Below are 23,686 nucleotides of genomic sequence, written 5' to 3'. Positions count from 1 at the left end.
GCCAGGCCTGGAAGACACCACCCTGTTCTTTTCTCTTCACCCCAAACGTGGTTGTTCTCGATTCCCCAGGCACACAGCCATTCATGGGAAGCCCTCTCTTGGAGCTCATTTGCTTTTGGCTCATCTCTCTGGACCTCCTGGGTGCACCCACCCCTCTGGCCTGGGATCTTGCTAACAAGGACATTGGTCAGTAAACAGAGAAGCCAGTTATGAAACCCGGTGAAACTGGACAGGGCCTCAACAAATTCTGGCGAGCCCTGTGGACTTGAAAGAACACAGGTTTTAGAATCTAGCAGACGAGGCCCCCTGTAGTTGAGGCCTCAGTTTCCCCAACGATAAAATGGGGAGAATGGTACTGAGCCCGTGCAGCAAGGAGAGTGCCCAAGGCCTGACACACAGCAGGAGTTCTCCCAGAGGCCTGAGTTCAGCCCATGTGCACTGAGGAGAGCAGCAGACTGGGGGAAGAGAAAGGTTACAGATTCCACAGCGGGACTTAGGCTGAGGTCTAGGCTGTGTGACCTGGAGCAAGTTCTTTCCCTCTGTGAGCCTCAGGTCACTCATCTGTAAATAGGGATAGTGCCTCAAGCTACAGGGCTGTCTGGGGAATGGGCACAGCCTGCTGGAGGGCACAGCACTGAGCAGGGCTTCTTAGCAAATATGGTCATAAGTCCCTCCTGTCTTTGTGGAAAATCATACCAAGAACAAGAGGATGATGTCCCAGAGCCAGAAAGCAAGAGCCTGGCAGAAATTTAGAACTCGGGTCTCTTTGACAACCAGGTCAGAGCCAAAGCCTGGCCTGCATGTGACAGGGCTCCCTAACAGGCCAGCTGGGTGTCTGCCTTGGCCAAGCTGTTCTGGGTGTGGACAGATATTGGGAAGATGGCCAGTGGGCTGGGCTGAAGCCTCCTCCGGGAGGGCAACTATCCCAGGGACTGAAGCCTCTGGCCCTTTCCCAGCTTCCGGATCCAACCCCACCTAGTGCTGAGAGCCAGGACAGGACATTTGGAAAGGGCCTGACCCAGACACTTCCTAACCTTGTGCCCTGTAAGCAGTCAGATTTGGCCATGGGTATGAGCCTGGCCCTCTTTTTTGCCAGGACCCATTTTGGCAGTCCATCTCCCCTGCTCTGGGGGAGGAGCTGACCCTGGGAGACTTGTCAGGCCAGCAGCAGGGGCTACAAATGGCTGCAAACAACTGTGTCCTAGGGGCTGGGGTGGTGGCTCAGTGGTAGAGCACTTGCCTAGCATGTGTGAGGCCCTGGGTTTAATTCACAGCGCCACATATAAATAAATGAATAAAATAAAGATCCATCAACAGCTATATATATATATATAGAAACTATATATATAACTGTGTCCTAGTCCACCACCACTGGCACAAAGACTAGCAGCAGGACAGAGAGGTCCAGAGGCGGATAGTGTGAGTGCAGAACCAGCAGAAGACAGGTGGTGGAGGAGACAACCTGTCCACAAATCTGCTGGAGAAGGCAGGGTCCAGGGTGCCCCACCAGAGCCAGAAGGAGCAGGAGAAGCCAGGGGAGGCAGCTACACAGGGAAAGGACTTTCAAAGAGGGAGAAAAACAAAGGGAGTAGCCTTGTGTTTGTGATTATGCTAACCCAGAAACACCTGGGTCTAAGTTCTGGTCTACCAGAGTGGCTCTGAGCAACTGAGTGGCTTTGAGAAGTCACTTTGGTTCTCTGACCTTCGATTTCCTCATCTGCAAATGCCCTCTTCCTAGGATTATTGTGAGAACTTAATAAGGTAAAATATGTTTGGGGCTTAGCACAGGGCTTGCTGCAGATTAAGCTTGTGTAAAGAAAGCTGCTATTATTGTTAGGCAGTGCACTTGGGTGAGTTTCTATCTCTCTGAAACTCGATTTTCTTATGTATAAAATATGAGTAAAAAAAATGCCTTTTTTGAATGATAGTTGGGAGGACAAAATGAGACCATAAATGTGAAAGAGCCTAGGACCATGCCTTTCATAAAATAGATGTTCAAAGATGCTGATTTCCAACAGCAAGGTCTCAAAGAGACCTGCATATCTGTGTTTATAGCAGGATCATTCACAAGAGCTCAAACATGGAAGCAAGTCAAGTGTCCACGGGTGAATGAATAAATAAGCAAAATACACCTCTCTACCACAGAATGTCACTCAGCCTTAACACGGAAGGGAATTCTGCCCAGTGAACAAACCTTGAGGACATTATGCTAAATGACAAAAGCCATTCACAAGAAGACAAATGCTTATATGAGGAACTCAGAGTAGCCAAAATTCAGGGGCAGAAAGTAGATTGATGGCTGTCAGAGGCTGCAGGAGTGGGACAGAGTTTCAGTTCCACAAGAGGAAGAGTTCTGAAGACGGATGGGGGTGATGGTTACACATGATCAATGTCTTCAATACCACCAAACCCTTCGCTTTAAAGTGATTAAGGTGATCAATTTTATGGTGTGTGTATTTTATCACAATTTTTTTTAAAAACTGGAAAAAATAATGATTCCCTTCTCTCTCCTCAGAAGTAATGAGATGCTAAATGGTGACCCAGCCAAGAGGACTCAAGTGACAAGCAAACCAGACCATCTCTAAGGACCTTGGGACCCTGAGATTCAAGGATGTTGAGAGAAAAAAGCAAAAAGCCAATAATATTGTACATGAAGCCCCCTGCCCTCAGTCCCCTCCTGCGTGTCTGGGGATCAAGTTCATCCTTCACTATGATCCACCAGGGCCAGTCGCCATGCTGATGGAAACAAGGGTGCCTGCCATCACGTGATGGTGCCACGTCCTCCTGTCATGGGCTCCAGATGAAGCCCTTCTCTGTCCTTGGGCCCCGAACAGCTCAGATTCCCTTAGTGCTTGGCTCTGGGAGGAAGGTCAAGCCCACTGTTTGGGTGTCACTTTGTACCTGCAAGCAGAACTCCCTGAGAAGAACAAAAGCCGGTAAATGGAGGGGAAAGGTGGGAGACCAGAATCCAGGAGCACATGCTGAGTCTCCTTGAGGTGGAGACACGAGAATGACCAAGAGCGTGAAGGCTGAATGATCTTCCCACCAAGGGAACACCAAGCCATGTCCAGGGATGAACTTGAAAAGAGCCCAAATCTACCACCAGCGGACGCAGGCAAGAGGCTCCTTCTGCAACACTTGTGTAAAAGGCATAATGATTCCTAGCCTGTGCGGTGTCTGGTACGATGGAAGGAGCCACTGACATTGTGCTTGGCATTCAGTAAGTTCTCGGTAACCCTGACATCCAAAGATGACCACCCTGCACCTCTCCAGACCCTGCAAGCCTCAGCTCTATTGTCCCCACACCTATCCTGGACCACCTGAGTCTGCCTCTAAAGCAGAGGAAGGCTGGGACGTTCCAACCCAGGACTGGAGAACTGGGGTTGGGCTGGTACCAGGGTTGGAAAATCGTTTCAGGAGAGGCAGCCTTGCCACTCATTCCCCTCCCCCTCCCCCTCCCTGTGTCTCCTTATGACACCCCTCCTCTCTGAACTTAGCCTTTCTGCTCCACCCAAGGATCCGAGCCCTAACAACCACGAGCTGGGCAAGGCACTCAACCTCTCTGAGCTTTTAGTGTCCTCAGGTAAAGCCTGGTCAGACAGAGCTGGTGATATAGCTCAGCTGGTAGAGTGCTTGCCTTGCATGTACAAGGCCCTGGGTTCAATCCCCAGCACACCACACACACACACACACACACACACACACACACACACACACACTCGGACTGGTCAGATCATCTAACAGGTTTAATGGTCCTTAATACCAGTAAAAATTGGTTACAGAAAGACTCCAATGAGACAAGGAAGCCCAGAGGATACAAAGTAGCAGATGTGTGGGATAAAGAAGTGTAGGAGCTAAGCACAGCAATCAAATTGAACTGTATTTGGGATCCTGGCTAAGTGAGATTTTAGCTGTCCTCATCACAAAATGGATACAAATAAAGGGTAAAGATGTGAAGCAATCGATTGTGCATTTGCTTCACTACTTACATACATCATATACCATTGTGTTATATTCTTTAAATATACACAGTAAAATTTATTTTTAAAGAAAAATACTGCAGCATCCAAACACTGTAGCATCATTAGAGACTGAAATTTATCTCAAACTTTGAGCTACAATATCAAACACTCAAAGATATTGTTATTGTTACTAATCCTTTTAATTCTAATAGGTTTATAAAAGTATTTTTCAAACTTTTAACTTAAACTGAGGCACAACACTGGAACGATGTCCCTCCTCTCAAAACACTACACAGAAAGAAAGGCTCCAGGAATGTGTGTTGCCTTCTCTCCCAGGTGCTCTGGGGCCTCACCTCCAACCAGGTACCTGCCAATCATCTATCATTCCACAGATGCCTGACCCTCTCCTTCTGTAGGCTTCTAAAATGCTCTGGGACACTTGGAAGCAGATCCCAACCAGGATCATCCCATGAGGACAGTATATAGGGCTGAGACAACAGCAGAGATACTCAACTGCACTCTCTGTCCCTCCCTGACACCCAGCCCCTAGACTCCCACACTAGCCACTATACAAGCTCAGTGTCCTGAGATCACTGTACCAGCTTCCTCACTGGCCTGAATTCTCTCCCCACTCAGCCCCTTGTCCCTACAAGTTGTGTTATTCCCTGCTCAAGAGGAGGAGTCAGGACTCCTAAGCTTGGCCCTTTATGATCTGGTGCCCACGTGCCCTTAAAACTTCATTGCCCACTGACAAACCACCAACATCCTCTGTGCCATCTAACCTGGTCTCTGTATGACCTCAGCTCCCTGCCTGCAGGCGCCCTGGGGGCTAGCCATGGCTCTGCCTCTCTGCATGAGCTTAGACAAGCTCTTTGCCTCTCTGAGCCTCAGTCTTCTCAGGCTAGTGGGGCTCTTGTGCAGATAAGACTCATTTTGGTCCTGAGTTCCAGGTGCTAGGAGGAATCAAGAAATGTGTGCCTTGGGCTGGGACTGTGGCTCAGCAGTAGTGCGCTTGCCTAGCATGTGTGAGGCCCTGGGTTCGATCCTCGGCACTGCATGTAAAAATAAATAAATAAAATAAATTATTGTGTTCATCTCAACTAAAATAAATGTTTTTAAAACAACAGCCTCCTCCCCTGCACTGCTACCACTTCCACAGCAGCTGTTAGCCATTTGCTTCCTGGATCTCAACAGCACGCTCTCCCCTAAGCTCTGGAATGCAGACAAGTTGTGAGCCAGCAGGGGCAGCTAGGAGGGGAGCAGGGCTTAGAGGAAAATTACCGGCTCCAACACCCAGCTCAGCCAATGCTGGCTGGCGGGCTCTGAGAGGGGATCTGGGGGCCTGGCAGGCGCTTCTTGAGTGTGGACTTGGCTCCACTCCCTGACCTCTCTCTGAGCTAGTGGGTACTCTGGTCCCACCACTCCTCTGGGACACTCCCACTCTTTGGCATCCAAAGAGACAGGGGGGGAGAAGGGAAGAAAACAGGCAGGCCTTTGTGAGGAGGAGAAAATTGGCTCCTGCCACCACCCTCAGGGGCCCCAGGAACTGACAAGATGGAGGATCCCAGATGAAAAAGGGTCCCACCGTTGCCTTGGAGCCTGCGTGGTTGCCCTATCTCAAGTCCTATACTCTTGTGACCCCTTCTCTGTATCATATACATTGTACTGGGCCCAGCGTCACATATTCCATGTGACTGTGCCACACACTAGGTCTGTGTCCCCCACACATCATCATCCTGGGTATCTACCTGGAGGCTGCAGCCCACAGCATGTAAGCCCCAATCATGTTTCATGCACCACGTCATGTCTGTTGTATGACATACCCTGCACTTGTACCATCTTTCCAATCCCATGCCCACATCCAGATCCTATCCCTTGGAGTATATGTCATCAATCTTGTCCTGAATCTATGCATTGAGGTCCTTGCTCCACAGTTCACATTCAAAGTTGGAGGAGAAGGGCAGGTAAGCAGTGTAGCAATTAAGTAGGACAGACTCTGGGATAGATTCCCAGCTGTCATCACCAACCTGACTTTGCAAAAGCTATTCCTCAGTGCCTCAGTTTCGTCAGCTATAAAATGGAAATGATATGAACACTCATCTAATAAGGATGTCCCAGGGATAAAATAGATAATGCATTTAAGGTGCTTAGCCCAGGCCTGACACAAAGTTAGTACTTTAAAATGTGGGCTCAGACTGTTAACAGATGTCCTGTGTGCTGAGCACCAGGCTCCCACGTGCCCAGTTCTTACTGAGCCTGAGACACTCTGTGCACATTGGTGACATTCAAGCAACCTCCTGCAAAGAGGGTGTGATTATCCCCTCTCTCGATGAGGAGAAATCCAAGGTTCAGAGCAGAGCAAAACTTTGCACAAAGTCAAAGAACCAGAAAGGGTGACACTGGGAGAGGACAAGGGGGCTGGGCATTCAAAGAGACAGAAAGCAGATTAGTGGTCAGCCCAGGGCCGGGTGGGGCGGACTGCAGGCAGGCACGAAGAGTATTTGGGGGATAATGAAAATGTTCTTAAACTTGATATGAAGATGGTTGTATAACTCTGTTAATGTACTCAAAATCATTGAATTCATGAAAATGGGTGGATTATATGCATGTAAATTTACTTCAATAAATTAGGTAAAGTATATATCAAGAATGCTTTAAAAAAAATAAAAGGAAAAATAAAAGCCATTGGCCTTCTGGTGTACCATTGTGCCCCAGCCCTTGGCAAGAGAAGTAAGCATCCGGTGAGATACCACTCGGAGGCACAGCTGGGAGCACCCTGCAGCATTACACCAGCCAGTGGATCCCAACACCTCTGCAGACCAGGGGAATCCCTAGGGAGCTCGGGAAGACTACAGATGCCCTGGCCCAGCCCTAGCCTCTGGGTCTGTAGATCTGGGCTGGGTCCCGGAATCTGGGGTTTCGCATACTTGGGGAAACCAAGGCCAGGAGAGAGGGAACCCAGCAGGCTCACATAATCAGGCAAAGAGAGAGCCAGAACTAGAACTGGGGCCCCTTCCTTTTCCCATTTCTCCTTTCCCTCCACCTCCCTCCCACGCCTCCCCCTGCCCTCATCCTCCAGTGACTCAGGGCTCTGAGTCATCTTGTGGCACCACAGAGGAAAGTTCTTAGGAAAAACAATCCCAAACAAAGCTTCCCTGATCTGGGGAACAGAATAGGCCCAAGGGGCCAAGAAAGGCGGGGAGAGAGAACACAGGGTGGAGTAGGAGGCCCAGACTTCCCAGACCTGATCTCTCCTCTTGGCCACTAACCCATGTGGGGCCCTGGATAAGGAGCTCCCCAACTTAGAGCCTGTTTTCCCACCTGGAAATAAGATCTCCTACCTCACACATAAGTTCATTATGGACCAGACGCCTCCATGATAATTCATTTGCATTGGTCAGGCTGAACCCTCCCCCAAACCCATGGTGACATCATCCCATTTTATAGATAGGAAAACTGAGGCTCAAAGAAGTTCAGCCAAAGGCAACAAAAAAGTGCAGAGCACAGCTTGCATCCAGGAACATCTGACTCTGAGCCTGACTCTTTCTCCTGCACACCTGTAAAAAGTGCCTCGTACGGAAGGGCATGCAGATCAGGTGCCATCAGACACACAAGGTGAGCAGCCATGACAGGTGCTCAGTCACAAAGACGTTCCTCCTTTCTTTCTTCCCCAGTGTCAGGCCTCATCTCAGGACTCCCAGGCCCCCTGGGGGGCACACACAGGAAGACAGGGAGCCACTCAAGTGGCTGTGGGCAGCAGGAGCACAAAGAAGGGAACCCACACCAGCTGGAGCCACGAAAAGGAAACACTTAGGTAGAGCCTTGAAGGATGCACCGCCAGGGGACCCGGCCAGCCAGGTGGGAGGAACAGCAGAAGCAAAGGCCTGGCGGTGTGGCCGCACAGGGCATGCTCAGTGTGGAGGTGTAGCTGGAGCCAGGGGGCCCGAGGGCCTGGCTGCTGCAGTTGGGCTTTAGGTGTGAGACGGTGGGGACTTTGAAAGCAGAGCAAGAACAGGATGGGAACAGGTTTCATCCTTGCTGGTGGCTGAACCAGAAATCAAGAGTGTGGCTCCCCACCGGCTCCCAGGAGACCCTCCTCTGAGCACTTCAGATCACTTGCTACTTACCCATGGGTCACAATTGTCCCTGAGGGTTTCCTCCTCAGTCATGGCGGGGCTGGGCAGAGGGAAGCCGGCCTTCTGACAGGGCCAACTTATTCACACTGGACTATAAATAGGATCCCAGGGCTTAGTCGGAAATAGCTGTGCCAAGCCGGACTCCACAGACCTCACGGGCATGCAGTTCCCAAAACAGCCTTTCTCCTCCACACAGTGAAAAACCAAAACTTCCTCGGGAAACCATTGTTCACGCTGCAGTTCACTTTCTTAAGCCTGAGGCAATGCGAAGAGCCCCAAAAGCCTACTGTACACCACTGAGCTCTGCCTCGGCCTTCCCCGACCCCCACCCTGGCTGCCAGTCACTACCTCTCCCTGGGCTTGGCATCCCCACAGGTGAACTAGGGAGGCTGGATGTAATGCCCTCTGGTCCTTCTATCCAGGATGCTCCCTGGAACTGTTTGGGGACAACCCCTGCCCCTCAGATGCCTGTTTTATTTTCTCCCCTAGTTGATCTGGGAATATTTAAATATTTGAAAAATTGGAATTGCAATAAATGATCAGATTTGAGGCCTCCACGGAAGTGACCTTGGATGTGCCACTGTCCCTCTCTGGACCCCAGATTCCTCAGCCATAAGATGAAGATGCCATCCCATGCACTGAGCACTGCGAAGGACCCCCTTTTCCCCATTACTTAGATCTCAACGACCTCATTGCCCCATTGAACGGATGAGGAAATTGAGTCTGAGAGGGGCTCGGAAAGTGTTAAGGGACACATGGCAAGCCCTGGTCATGCTCAGACCTGTTTGCCCCTGAGTCCAGCTGCAGTGGCCTAGCTCTGGGCAGCTCAGGCAGGACAATGGGGGGCAAACCCCATCAAGGGCAAGGAACAGAAAGGGGAATGGAGGATCTTTCTGTGTGTGTAGTGAAGGCGGGTGACAACGTTCCCCCAGTGACACTGTTCTTGCCAACCGGCTTCCTGCACCATCCTCGCCAATCCACCCTCCCCTCCGCCTGCGGTGATTGACTGCTCTGAAACCCACTGATCAGGTCGGTCCATGGCTCCCTGGTGCCCTGAGGGTCAGGGCCAAACATCCAAGGCCTCTCCCAGCCTTGCTTTCCATGTCCCCTTTTGCCACTTCCCACCTCAACCCCCAAATGCTGGTCACTAGTCCCCAAGCACAGGGCTCCTCCAGGTGGCAAACACAACCCTCTTCCCAGAGTGCCCAACTCCCCTCTTTAGCCCATTCCTTATTTCAAGAGGAGGAGAAGCCCTTGCTGGTTCCCTGGGCCCCTTGGCAGCCGAAATGCACTCTGGGCATTAGCCACCACTGTCTCCCCCTGGGACGAGAGCGGCTCTCCAGGGCAAGGGAATGGTGACTCAGCTCCCCGTCCAAGTCGGTGAAGTTTGGCCTCTGTGTGAAAAAACAGAAGAGCCAAGACAATCCTGGAAAAGTGCTCACTCCCAGGACTGCCCAAGGCCAAGCCTCATATCATGGTGTAGCATCAGGACACCCCAGTGTGGAAGAACCCAAAATTACACCCCCAGGGCTTCGGAGGGTCCTCCTAGTGTGTCTTTCAGGGGTTCTATTAATGAGATTCAGGCAAGTCACTGCCTCCCTTAAAAACTTCCAGCGGTTCCCGGTGCCTAGCATAAAACCCAGACTCCAGGGCCCACATGACGTGGTTGTTCCAGGTCCCTGGCTCCTCTCCCACCATGGCCCCGTCCCTGGCAGACCTCCCTCCCTTCTTTTAGTTCCTGAGTATTCCCAGGCTCCCTCCTGTCTCTGCTCTGAGCCTCCCCAGCCGTTTGCTCTGCCAGAGGAATCCTTCCATCATCTATGCTCACCCCATCGCCTCCTGCTCCCTCCTCAGGGGTGGGGTTTTCCACGGGAGGCTTCCTGACCCACCAAGACAAGACCCCACCCTTTCCCCCATCATTTTCTTCATAGCTGAAGAGAGAACAAATCTGTGGTATCAACACCCAGCTAAGGCCCTAAATATCTGTCAGGTTCAGAAATAAATAAATAAGTGAATGAATGCATGAATGGATCTACTTATGCAACTCGAGACAAGAAGTGGTCAGAATCCTGGGGAACATCTGAGGCAGTAAAACAGGACCCCGACTAAGATCAGAGAAATTGGGGGAAAAAATAATAGCACAGCATCCCAGCAGCAAAGAGGAAGGAGTTCTAGAAGGAGGAATTAGACATGCACCAGAGATGCAGAAAAGGAGACCTAAGGGTTTGACCAGCAGGTCACTGGGGTCTCCTAGTTGAACCAACCTTCCTGGAGACTGTGAGGTGGGTACACTGCAGGGGACAGAGGACTGACAGGGTGAACAGGCAAAGCTCTCAGGTGACAGGCTGGGCCTTCTGGGGCAGGCAGAAGACATCATTACCAAAAGCATGCGCAGACTAGAACACTCTTTATCAGCAGACGACTTTGAGGCAGTTCAGCTTTTGGGGGTGTCAAAGCAGGAGCATCAGAACTGAGACTTGGTCCTTGGGCACCTGAAGTAGGACACGGCCCCTTTCTGGGCCCACGGGTCCCTCTAGGAATCCCTGGCTTTGAGGTCAAAGAACCCTGGAGACCATCAAAAGGCATTTTCAGCCCAGCGTGGGGGCGCATGCGGCCTTCCAGCAGCTTGGGAGGCTGAGGCAGGAGGATCGCAGGTTCAAAGCCAGCCTCAGGAACTTGGCAAGGCCCTAAGTAATTTAGTGAGATCCTATTTCTAAATAAAACATAAAAAGGGCTGGGGACCTAGGCTCTGGGAGAGAAAGAGTGGCTGCAGGGACAAGCAAGCCATCTGCACTCATCCCTGCCTCCTTCTGGCCACCGAGAGTGACAGCATGATCTGGCGGGTGCTCCAGGCGCTCCCCACAACTGCTAAGCAGAATTCCTTCTCTTCCGTTGCCAGAAGCAGAAGGTTGTGGCCCCGGAAATGTTGCTTCCTCTTTCACACCTTGCAAAGCCCTCTGGCATCTTGGAGCTTATTTTGTCCTCAGGACAATCTTGATAGGTGGTGGGGAGGGGGAGCGGATGTGCTCAACTCGTGGGCAGAGAAACTGAGGCCCACGCTGGGAAGGGAACCCGAACTCCCGGCATCCAGCCTGGGACTCCGCCCTCACCTCTGCGCCCCACCCATCTCAGCTCACCTGGGAATCTGATAGTCAGGTGGCCCCACCCTGCCAGCCACCTGTGGGAATGACTCATCCACACCCTTGACTCATTCTCAGGTGCTGCTCCTAAGGTCAACCAGCCAGGGACCTGGGGCCACTCCCCAGGCCTCTCCAAAATCTCGGGGCAGAATTCCCGTCCCTCTTCCTCACAGGGAATTGACCTTCCACAGAAGAGCTCTCTGAGCCTTGAGAAGGAAAGTCACTTCACGCTGCCAGGGAGCAGCATAGTCAGGGGGGAGCCAGGCCTAGGGACACCCAGCCGGGTCCTTGCCTCTTCCCTGCAGGGTCACCTGACCTCCTCTCGAGGACCAGGAGGAGCAAAGGAGGTAACCCAGAGGCGTACTCTGAGCCTTAGGAGGAAAACCTGGGACTCTCTTTGGATCCACTATGGCCACCAGAGGCTGCTTCCCCCTGGAAACCCTCCAGACTCCCCTGGGCAGCCAGGGCTGGGCTCAGGAGGACGATGGGCGTCTGCCATGCTGCACCTACCTTCCAGGCTGTGCAGGGAGAAGAGCTGCTCCTAGGGCAGAGTGAAGCACGGGACCAGGGGAGTCAGCAGCACCTGAAAACAAAGGGCCGAGAACCTCAGCACACACTTCACTTCCAGCAGCCACCGGGCACTCAGTTCCCGTCAAGGCTGCCAACAAAAAGAATTGTCCCTAGGATGCACTAAAACCCCTCATAACTTGCACCTGCTGGCCTGGCCACAGTGCTACCTTCTGGGGTCACCCAGAACTCTTCCGTCCCCCTGGTTCCCAATGGCTCCTTGGTCACTTGAAAATAGTGATTCTTGACCCCCAAGTCAAGTTGCGTATCCTCTTTCCTTTAGCTCTTCCCAACACAAGGGTACCCAGTTCCCTCACTCCATTTCCCAACATGCTCCAGATGAACCCCATCCCTACTGACAGCACAAGACCTAGAATTAGACATTCAGACATACAGGGTGGACAGGACTCTCGCCTCCATCACCCGAGATACATGATTCTATTCATCCAGCCTAAAATCCCTTGAGCATTTAAGGCAGCCCTATTGTGTGTCTGGATTCAGCCAACCTAAGGACTGTATAACTCTAGAGTTACACCAACTGGCCCCTCACCTATGTAACCAAGCAAGCCACATCACTTCTCTGAGTCTCTGTTCAAGGGGGATTTTATATATACACACACACACACACACATTACTGGGGATTGAACTCAGGGGTACTCGACCACTGAGCCCCACAAGCAGGATAATATTAAAACCTACCTCATGAAGACATCCTGAGGATTAAACAACACACACACAAAAAAAGTCAAGGGTTTTGCATATATTTACTCTTTACTTATTAGTCATTTAATTCCTAAATCTTTTTCCTATGAATTGTGTCTTTTTCATCCTGGATGTGAGCAGTTTGGGGACCCAATCTGTTACACATGACATTTCCACCTACAGAATGCTCTATTATTGTTCTGCTGCTCCACGACTGTGCAAGACTGCACCGTCACCATGTGGTGATGGCCTTCATCTCCCCAGGCCACCAGCTCCTGGAGGCAAGGGCTCTGTCTGCTGCACCGCTGAGGCTTGAGCCCAGCACAGGAACTGGCGCACAGTAGGACCAGGGGGTACAACTTGGAGTTTTGCCTTTCCTCACTACCCAGAGTTCTCATGTATGTGTATGTGTGTGTGTGTGTGTGTGTGTGTGTGTGCACACGCACAGACACGCGCCTCTACCACTGAGCTATGTCCCCAATCCTTTTCCAAAAATTGTTTTTTTATTTTGAGACAGAGTCTCACTAAGTTGCCCAGGCTGGCCTGGAATTTACAATCCTCCTGCCTCAGCCTCTAGAGTGGCTGGGATTATAGGCGTGCACCATTATGCCTAGCACCCAGAGTCATCTATCTACATAAGGGGAGCAGGTGAGCAAGCCCATCCTGCCCACACTGGAAGAATTCTCTGCCCAAACCAGCTTCTCCAAGCCAAAGGGAGAGTCCAAGATCCCAAATGAGCAGGGCCCTGCAAGTGCCTGGGATTAGGACACAATAAGCCCTGTTCTCAGGCTGATGGTAAATGGCCCAGGCATTGCTGACAGTCTCTGCATTTTTAATGACACAAGTGGACAGCAGTGGACCTGGAATCAAGGTACCCAAAACCTAGGGGGCCAGAGATCAGATGTTTATCTGGGCCCTGGACCTGGGGTTAAATGGCCTTTCTCAGAGAGTCCTGGAGAAACTTCCCGGTTCCAAGGCATAGGTTAAAGCAAAGTTGGGTTTGGTCATTCCTGCAGAGAGACGAATGACCTTTCACACTCTGTCAACTCTGGGTGAGACAGAACTTTTCAAATCCAGCCCCCTTCTCTGCTACACACCCCAAATCCCATGCTCATGCTCACCCAAGGTGCTGCCTATGCTCCCACGGGCAACCTGCTCTGTGCCACCTCTCCCCCAGAGTCGCCCTCTCAGCAAACAGCACCACCATCCATCAAACACACAGGGACCAGGCCAGATGCCAGGGATCGCCCTCCTCCACCTGCTGCTCTCACTGTCCCCTCCACCCTGACACCAGCATCTTGGTCCATCCACCATCTCCTCTCACTTGGATGGCTGCAGTCACCCCAACTGGTCCTCCTGCCTCCTCTATCTCCCCAACAATGCAACCTCTTCAAAGCAGGCCCAGGCCAAGTTGCTTCTCTGCACAGACTCTGCCGTGGCTCCTGTAAGGCCCCCGGACAAAGGGCAAGACCCTTAACATACTTTTCAATCACCTTTCATGAACTGCCCCTGCCCACCCCTCCAGCCTCAGCTCTCACCGGTTCCTGTCTTCCACCTGCACCCCGCCAGGCTCCAGCCAGACACCACTGCACTCTGTCCCTTGACTCCTTCACACAACCCTTAGACAGACTGTTTCCTCTGAGTCCCCACCGCCCCCAGGTCTTCCCTGTCACACTGCACTGGAATGGTATTTCCACGTCAGCCGCTCATATATCCCAGAGCCTGGCCTTGGGCCAAGGCTACCACAGCTCCAGATTCACTAAAGGAAGAAAACAGAAAATCATATGCTAGCACACACGCATAACACGTGTGTCCACACGCACTCCCACAGAGCCTGCTGAGAGTACAGATGCTGCCATCTATGGGCAAGAAAAGCACCTCATTCTCCCCAAGATCAGGACAGCAGGAGGCCTGGTTTTCAAACTTGGCTGGGTTTACAATGAGCCCAGCTAACCAACTCTAAGTGGGTCTGTTTTCCATTTTGGACCTTGAGGCTACAGCAACTTAAAAACCAGGTCCACAAACCATTGACTCTAGTCCACCGCCCACAAGCTCCCACCAGGGCCAGAAAAGACAGAGGTTTCTTTTCAGTACTTATAACCCCAGTGGGTGCTCACTCAGTGCCTATTGGCTGAATTATAACTCCCAGCACAAGGTGAGGGGCATATTCTGCGTCAGAGCCATCCACCAGTGTGAAGGCCAGCCCAGGGGACAGAGTGCACCCCTAGCATTACCAGCAGCCTTGCCTAGGGACCCTGCCCAGATCCCAGAAATGAGCAAAGATGGAAAAATGAATAGTGAACTTTATGCAGTTTGACCAAACTGGGGAGACTCAGCTAGGTCGCCTGTCCCTAGTCCCATAAAGAAGTTATAAATTGTAGAAATGAAAGTCAGGTGACACACATGTGCAGACTCAGTTGGCCAAAGAGGGACAAAAGGCAGGAAATGCACATAGGAAGATTTAGCTGGCCCACTCGGGACAGACAGTGGGCAGGCGATCTGTGCTCCCAGGGTTGGGGGTGCAACCCACACTTCCATTCTCAGCATGAGGAAGTTGCTCCTAAATTTAGAGCCCGCCCCCCCGCCCTCAATTCAGTCTGCTTCATTAGTCAAAATGTGCAAGCTGCTGCAGAACTTTGGGTGGCTAAAGGGTGGAGTAGGAAGCTGAGGTGGAGTGGGGGAGGCTGGGACAGAGCCTTTTTCCATCCTAAGGGACCACCCCCAATTCATTGGGAGGACTTTCAAGTGTCCGATGTCCAGTAACACCAAAAGGATTCAAACTACCACCCCCGACAAGCAGTTATCACTTTCTGTACACCAAGTGTTAAACTCCATAGTCGCCATGATTCAGCCTCCCGATAACTCTACCAGGTAGATAATATTGTTCTCCTTTGGCAAAGCAAATACAAAGACTTAGAGTCACACAGCTAAGATGTTTGGACAGTTCCCACCAAACCAGGCTGCCTCCCCTATCCTTGGTCTTACTAAATGTCAACTGTAAGGCTAGGCCTCTTGCTTAGAAAAACACAAAGTTCTGGTTGCTCTAGATGCGGGGTGGCGAACCTCCTCTGCAGAGGGCTAGGCATACTTCTTAAGTCTTTGCACACCTACTTAACCTGTGCTGCATATTCTTCCCCGTTTCTTTTTTGTTTTTTAAAAATAGCTCTTTTAAAATATAAAAATCATTCTTAGCTCAGGGACAAAAACAGACTCGGGCCTCTCCAGGAGCTAGAGTTTGCATTCACAGATACACAGAGAATAATGTTTATGATCTTAAGCACAAAACCTTCTGGTGGAAACATTTATCTAAGCCAAACACTAAGCCCTCTGGCAAATTCTCCCCCTTCAGATGGCTTCCTACTGAGTCACTCTCTGCTAAAGAGGGCCCTGCCTCACTTTGCAACTAGGCAGTAAACTATTTCAAGGATTGTCCAGATTCTAGAAACTCATAGTTATGGGTTAATTAGTCTGAGGGGAGAAGGGACCTGAGACATTTTTCATGTCCTCGTGTTAGGTCACTGATCTCACACCCACACTAGGAGGCACGAAAGCTCCAATCAGACCCTAGACAGGTGGAGAAGCAGACCCCGGTAGAACAAGAGAAGGTGCCATTCCCAGTTCATGGATTGGAAGGTGGGGGACAGGTCAGAGAGGGAAATGACTTACCCAAGACCACACAGCCCAGACAAACTAGGGGCATGACCATGGCCAAGTTCCTTGATCCTCCCAGGGCTTAAGTCTGGTAATAACTGATAGCATTTTGGTTTAGGCGAGTATTTTTGAAATCTCACAAGTGGCAGAACAGCAGTCAGACAGCTTGCTGCGGGCTTTGGAAAACACACTTGCTGTCTTGGGGGCATGAACATCGGGTCCATGAGGTCCATGAGATGCAGCCAGGCAATTCCTGATTCCTAAGAGCCAGCTATAAAAGTGGAGTCTGGAAAGAATCTGTTTTGAGTCAGGAGAAGTGTCCTCTGCCCAGAGTGGCCACAGATATACCGAAGTCTCTGGAGTTGGGGATACAAAGTCCAGTCCTTCAGTTATAAGTGTGGAGGCAGAGGAGTGACCTGGCCTGAGCACTGGCAGGGATGCTTAGGATGTGGTCCATTTTAGAGACGAGGAAACTAAGGCCTTGAGAGAGGCCTGGGCCTCTTACCAAAGAATTTTTCCCTTCAGCTGACAATGTGCAAGGACCCTCTATTTAAAAAGCCTAAGGGCTGGGGATACAGCTCAGGGATAGAGTGTTTGCCTAGCACATGAAAGGCCCTGGGCCCAATCCCAGCACTGCAAAACCCACTACAAAACAAAAACAGAAAAACAAATACAATGCAGATGTGTACAAATGATTGATTTGGGAATGATCAGTCTCCTTACAAATAGGGCATTCTCTTTTACAAATGCATTCATTACCAAAAAACTCCCCCCTGGACTTTGATGGCGGGGGCCCTGGTGAAATGTTTCTCACACTTGAATTTGCCCATGAATCCCATGGGGATCTTGTGAAAATGCAGATTTGAACTCAGTAGGCCCAGAATAGATGGGGTTGCCAGATAAAATACAGGATGCCCACTTAAAGTTGAATTTTGGATACACAGTGAAAAGTTTCTGGTAGAAGTATGTCCTGAATATTGCAGGAAGGATACTGTGCTTAAACAATTATTCATTTTTATCTGAAATTCTAATTTAGCATCCTGTGTGTGTTTAACTTGCTAAATACGGCAACTCTGAGGCAGAGCCTGAGATCCCACATTTCTGCAAAGCTCTCAGATGAAGCCCCTAATGCTGAACTGTATACAGCCATGAATGCTATGGTCTTTTTAAACACTGCTAAAAAAGCTGGGCTGATAGATCCTACTTCTGAAAGAATATTCTAGAAAGAAGGCAGTCATTGGAACTGGAATATGCTTTGTAAGAGAAACAGAGATACCCTGGGGAAGGGTGGCGTGGGGCTAGGGCCACAGGGTAGCCCACAAAAGTCTACCTCTTAAATAGCACTCTTCAACCCAACGGAACTCAGGAAGCCAAGAACACATGAGCAGATCCATAGAAGGGAATGACCTACCCCTCCCTGCCCCTTGCCAAGGCAGTTCTGAATCAAATGAGAGAATAGAAACTCCTAGTACCTGAAGGACTGCACTTGTCAAGCACCATGTTAAGCATTTTTTAAATTCCTATGAACTCAGTGTTGAAATCCTACCTCTACAGATGAGGAAACCAAAGCACAGAGACGTGACTTGCTCAAGGTCTTATTGCAAGTGCAAAGCAGAAATTGGAAGCAGAACAAAGTTCTCTCTGCTCTCAGCCTGGAATCTTAACTCTTTTGCCTTTCCTGCCACTGGACTGTGCAGATACCTTTATGCAGATACAAAAACTTATGCCCCAGGGTGTTCATTACACTAGTGTTTGTAAACAGCCTAAATATTTAATAATAGAGGATTATCAAGTAAACATGGCATATGCACATCAAAGATGGCATGTTAGAGAGTGATGAAAAGTCTTATGCACATGAATCACTTTCATAATTTAAAACAGTAAGGATGGGATGGAGTTTAGCAGTTGCCCAGCCTGCTTGATGGCCTGGGTTTGATTCTAAGCACTGTCAAAAAAAAAAATTTTTAATAAAATGCATCGTTTCATTTTAATCCCCTCATCTATTCAGAGTGAAATAAACTAAATATGCATTGATACTACTTAAATATAGTAGACTTTTAAAACCCCAAAAAGCCAGGATAGAAAATTATAAAAGCAGTATGACCACAATTTTACATGGCATCAAAACAAAGGCACTGAAAATATCAGGAAGAAAATGTACCCAAATGTCAGCAGTGATTGCTTCTGCTTGGTAGAATTACAGTCAGGTCTTATTTTTTTAAATATTTTTTCCTCTAAATTTTCCATCAAAAGCATTTATTATAAGGGGGATAAAGGTTCATGGAGAAGGAAAGAGAAAAATACATATGCCACCAATGTCACTAAGCCACTCCCCAAATTTAACTAGTATTTACAGAGTGCCAACGAGAGCCCAGCCCAGCCACAGCCACTGAAGCCGGGCCCAGCCCCACCCTGAAGGCTCACATATACGGAATATATATATATACCTTGTTTGACAAATAAGCCTGGCCCAGATGATATATTTATTGAAATTAGAAAGTAAAAAAAAAAAAAAACTATTTGTTTAATTAGCTCAGAAGAATAAATGAAGCCACTCCCACTGGCCTGGTCCTGGTCCACATGGCTCCATGGCTCCAATTCTTTCTGAATCCCTCTAGGACGAATGGGTTTCAGGGATACTTCACAGCCCAGGAAAAAACTGTTCTTATTCCTTAATCCAAGTACTGAATACAAGAGAGGCAGAGGTGCCCTGTGATGCAGAAAAAGCCAAGCCAGCACAAGGGGAGGCAGGAGGGCCTGGGAAGGAACCTCTCTGTCCAGGTGACCCCTGGGCAAGGGAGCTCACAGCTCTGGGCCTCAGTTCTCCTCATCAGCAAAATATATCACCTCATGACAACCTCAGGGATACTGTGAAGCTCAAAGAAAAAAAAGAAAGTTGTTTCATTTCTCTAGGCAGAGCCTCAGTTTTCTCATCTATAAAGTGGAGTCCTCTTCCTTCACAAGACAGCTGGGTGCGGTGGTGCATGTCTGTAATCCAAGTGGCTTGGGAGGCTGAGGCAGGAGGATCATGAGTTCAAAGCCAGTCTCCGCAACAGCGAGGCACTAAACATCTCATGAGACCCTGTCTCTAAATAAAATACAAAATAGGGCTGGGGATGTGGCTCAGTGGTGGAGCATCCCCGAGTTTAATCTCTGGTACCAAAAACAAACAAAAAAACAGTAAAAGCAAAAAGTAACACACACAGCTAACATCTCTGTACAGTGGCATCATTATCATTGCTTGTTATTAAAACAAGGGTATGCAAATGAATCCTAAAACAAGGGTATGCAAATGAATTTCCTGTCTGCAAAATGAGGGCCCTCAATTGAACCCCAAAAGGCCAAACTCAAGAGCAGCTGAACTTAGGTGCATGACTTCTGTGAGCTCATTTTGTGCTCTCAGACATGTAGATGTCATGCTCCTGCGCTGAACACAAAGCCTTTTGACTTGAAGGCCATCAGCACTGAAAACCTGACATCATGCTGTCCAGCCATAGTGTGGAATGGAGTCTGGGGCCCAGAGAAAGGCACACAACAGTTCAAGTCACCAAGCACTGTCAGTGGCAAAGCCAGGACCCAAGCCCAGGCCTCCAGCAGCTTAGCCTTGCCCACCACGCCCATTGCTATTCTCTGCCCTCCCTTAATTGCTGATGTGGTCCTGGACAGGGCAGGGGCGAGCAGGCCTATAGAGGGGACGGGGGAGGGGAAGCTGGTCAGCAGCAAGAACTGAGCTTCCTGTGGTCTCCAACTTCACAAACCACATCAAGCTGAAATATGACACACACTCGCTCACTGAAAGGCAGGAGATATTTTTACTTAACATCCCTCAGCTGCCTAAACACTGCTCTCTTTCTTTCCCTCCCCACAAAATCGCCTAACTCCTGGGACCTGCTTTTCTCTGCGTTAGCCCACACTTCCTCAGGGAATAACCAGGGTGCACAAGGGGACCCCACTTTCCCTGGCTTCTTTAGATAGATTTCAACAACATGGGCTCAAATAGTGAAAAGAGGGGACCAGTCTATGCTGGGCTCCCATTTCACCAAATGACCTTGTCCGTCAAAGTCTGTGTCTAGGAGCCTCGATTTCCTGAAATATGCAAGAGACTGCCTAAACTCAGGGGCCCTGTTGATGGTAAAGAAAAGGAGGAGTTGTTAATAAGAGGGCCCCTCCAGGCCTCTCCCCTATGGTGCTGAGCCACCAAGTCTATCCCTCCTAGCAGACACCCCCCCACACACACTCCACACCTCTTACAGTGCCCAGACTAGACAGAACCTGTGGGAGAACATTTAGTGCAGTAATTAAGAGCTACAGCTCTGTAGTCAGACTTCTGGAATCCTGATACCATCTCCTTAAATAGCCACACAACTGAGGCACATTATATAACCTCTGGAAACCTCAGTTTCCTCATCTGTAAAACGGAATCATTCTATCTGCCCCAGAGGAACAGTTATGAGGAATTCGTGAAATAACCAATATTCCACTGTGTGGTATATTAAAAGGTAACTTTTGATGACAATAATGATCATGATCATGCAGACCAAAGCCTTCTATTTTACAGATGAGGAACCCAAGGTCACGCAGAAGAACTAAGACTGCAGCTGTACTCCTAAGCCAGTGCTTCTAACTTCCCTCAAGCAGGTGGTCTCTAGTAAGCAAATCCACACTCAGAAACTGCAGACACAGGTTGTAAAAACAGAGTGTCTCAAGAAGCCATCTCTATGACCTGGACACAAGTCATGAAGGACCCAAACTGCCCTCATGGAGTGGCCCTGCATGGCTAAGAAGCTTCAAGACCTCTGCTCCTGCTTGTAACAGTTCGGTGAAGCGCACACACCACTGTTAACCAGTGGCCACCTCTGGGGAAGAAGAGGGTTTGGAGGGACAAAATTGCGTGTGAACTCTTCTCTATTTTTAAATCTTAAAAAAAAAATTTTCTTGTTTTAAAAGTAACAAAGAGGAACAAAGCAGCCGTACTGAAAATAATGTAGCAGCTTTACCTGGTTTGCTTTCTCCAGTTGCTATCTTTTCTTGTGGCAGCTTCTGAGACCTTCAGCTGGGCTTCCAGAATCTGCCACTCTGCTCAATCCCACAGCTCGGCTCTTGTTCAGACCTGCCTGCCCTTTCACCTGGACCAGGGATAGCCTCCTGTAGGTCTCCCTGCCACCCATTCAGCACCTTCCACTGCACCCCATATCAGCCACCAGATTAATGACAGTATTTATCACTGCTCTCTTTGAAACCTTTCTCAGTTCCTCACTGTCTTCAGAATTAAGTCCAAGTCCTTAGTTTATAATTCAGCTCCATCTTCATTTACAATCCCAATTCCACCACTCCGCCATTCCTCCCACCCGCCATTATAGCCATGAGGATTGTTCAGAAAAACCTCAGTGCCTTTGCATAAACTGTCCCTGCTTCTTAGAATAGCTTTCCCCAGGATCCATTTTTTTTTTTTTCCTGGTAAATAACTACTCACTTCTGAGATCTGGTTCCCCCAGAATTAGTCACCCCTCTCACAAGCTAAAACTGATCTCAGTATGGCACAGCTGTGCCAACCACTGTAGATGGGAAGTACCTTGAGGATGGTTCCTGGGCCCTAGAAGGGTACTACAATGGGGTAGGAGAAAAGGAAGGAAATGCCATGACAGGCTAATCGTCCTGCTCCCCTGGGGTTCATATTAGTCCATAATAACAAGACTATGGAAAATTCTGGAGTAAAGTTCCCTTTCCTGGTTCACATGGACACCTTTGCTGCTATGTAACTCACCCAGGTGCCAAACCAAGCTCCCCCAGCTGCTTACAATTTTCCTAGGCATTTATAAATGGGGGGGGGGGGGCTCCAGGAAAGGAAAATGCAGCTTCAAAGAAACTGGATACCAAATGTGCCTCTTCCCATCCTTCCTCCTCTGTCCCAAGCCACTTACCCTTAATATCCCCCAAGAAATATCAGCCAGCACCCCAAGGGTATGTCAGGAGTGGACTGGGTCCTTCAGTGAATGGAATACCAGAGAAAGTCGAAAGTCCCACCAGCCAGGAGTCGGCACAGGGCAGGTAGGAACTGGGTCCTGGCCTGGCTGTCTCACTATGTGACTAAGAGCCCCATGAACTCGGCCCTAAAGTTTCCTCACTGTGGAATGGGGATGGGGCTGAGTCTCCAAGGAGCTATGGTCAGTATAAAGGGCAAAGGGCAAAAGGTCCTCGTGCCCTGGTCAGAAATGTGGTCCTGGGAGAACAGGACATACAGGATTAATAAGTCTTTGAAAAGTACTAAAAGCCAAACAAAAGCGAGAGAGGCACCTCCCCTGAGGCCCCGCCTTCCACGTAGCTCAATCGTGGGGACAGCCAGGGATGAGGGCTGGGAGTTTTAAAGATGCCCTCTCTGCTCTGCAGAGGGTGCGAGGGCAGCATAGGGAATGGATGTCTGAGCAGAGCCCACGTCTCCGCACCCACACCCCAGTCCCTGGGCCCTGCCTAGGGCAGCTAGCTAGCATGCACAGGACAGGGGGAAGGTGGGCCTGAGAAGAGACGGGAGCTCTGCGAGAAGGGGGTTCCAATCACTGTCTTCAACTCTGAAAGGAGTTCGCGCGTGCGTCGGGCAAGGTAACGCACCCTGCAGAGCCCGGGAGGAGACAGTGCCTACAGGTGACAGACGCATGCAGACTTCAGCCCCATACAAGGAAGAACTTTCTAACAGTCCAGGTCCCAGAAAGAAGGAGGAGGTGGAGGCTCCCCATCGCCCGGGAGAGCAGACAAAGGTGTTACCCAGGAGTGGAGAAACCGCTGCGCAGACACCTCTGCGAAGCCACCGCCCAGACCGCCGGCGGGCACTCACCTGCCTCCTCGGTCCAACACCCCAAGTGCGAGGGCGACCCCGGCCCAGTCCCCACCCCCGGGGGGTGAGGCAAGGTTAGCAGCGCAGCGGAGCCTGTGGGTGGAGGCCTGCCACCCCCAACCCCCCGCTCCTGCCCAGCCCCGGGACTACATTCCCGGTCCCCTGGAAGACCCCCGAAGGGGGCAAGGAAGCCCTCTCCAGCGATGCCCGGCGGCCGGGTCGAGCTGCAGGCGCGCGCAAGCTGGGAGCTGGAGAGGAGGGAGAGGAGAGAGATCATCCCGCCGCCTCCGACGCCCCGGCGGTCACCCCTACCTGCTACAGAGGAGCTGGCGACGGCGGCTGCTGGGTCCAGCTGTGCTCAGCTGGTTCCGGGCGGCTGGGCGGGGGCGCTGCGGCGTGAGCGGCGGGTGGGCAGGGCGCGGGCGGGAGCCGCCCTCGGGGCGGGGCGGCCGGGCCGGCAGCGGTGGGGGGAGGAGCACCAGCCCCGCCCGTGGGCAGCAGGGAGGTTGGAGACACTGGATCCAGGCGAGCGTTCGTCCATCGCGCTGTTTCACTTTATGAAACCCCCTCACTGTGCCCCTCTTGAAGGCAGCAAGCTCCCTGCTTGGGAGGAAACTGAGGCCAGGAACTTATGGCGGGGGTCTGAAGGAGCCTAGGGGTTGGGTGGACAGACAGCTGCTCTGGACCTGGGCTGCGGCC

At 50.5% G+C, this 23,686-nt stretch overlaps 1 protein-coding gene across 2 annotated transcripts in view; it reads right to left on the bottom strand.

Moving 5' to 3' along the window:
• Positions 1–23,376, bottom strand: part of Gsn (gelsolin) — a 53,357-nt gene extending 29,981 nt beyond the window's left edge. Inside the window, exons 1-2 of one of the 2 annotated variants that reach the window (XM_026410352.2) lie at positions 23,300–23,376; positions 11,749–11,821 (exon numbers count right to left, since the gene is read on the bottom strand). Coding sequence is in view for 1 of the 2 variants with exons in the window: in XM_026410350.2 (XP_026266135.2) it covers positions 8,090–8,131 (42 nt within the window). In the remaining variant the exon portion in view is untranslated. Of the gene's footprint in view, positions 1–8,089; positions 8,170–11,748; positions 11,822–23,299 lie in introns of those variants that run through there. The other variant, XM_026410350.2, reaches the window with a different exon arrangement.
• Positions 23,377–23,686: the final 310 nt, after the last annotated feature.

Source organism: Urocitellus parryii, chromosome 4, assembly GCF_045843805.1.
Source record: "Urocitellus parryii isolate mUroPar1 chromosome 4, mUroPar1.hap1, whole genome shotgun sequence".
Lineage (NCBI taxonomy): Eukaryota > Metazoa > Chordata > Mammalia > Rodentia > Sciuridae > Urocitellus > Urocitellus parryii.
The sequence above is the reverse complement of the archived record's forward strand: the minus strand, read 5'-3'. Positions and strand labels throughout refer to the sequence as shown.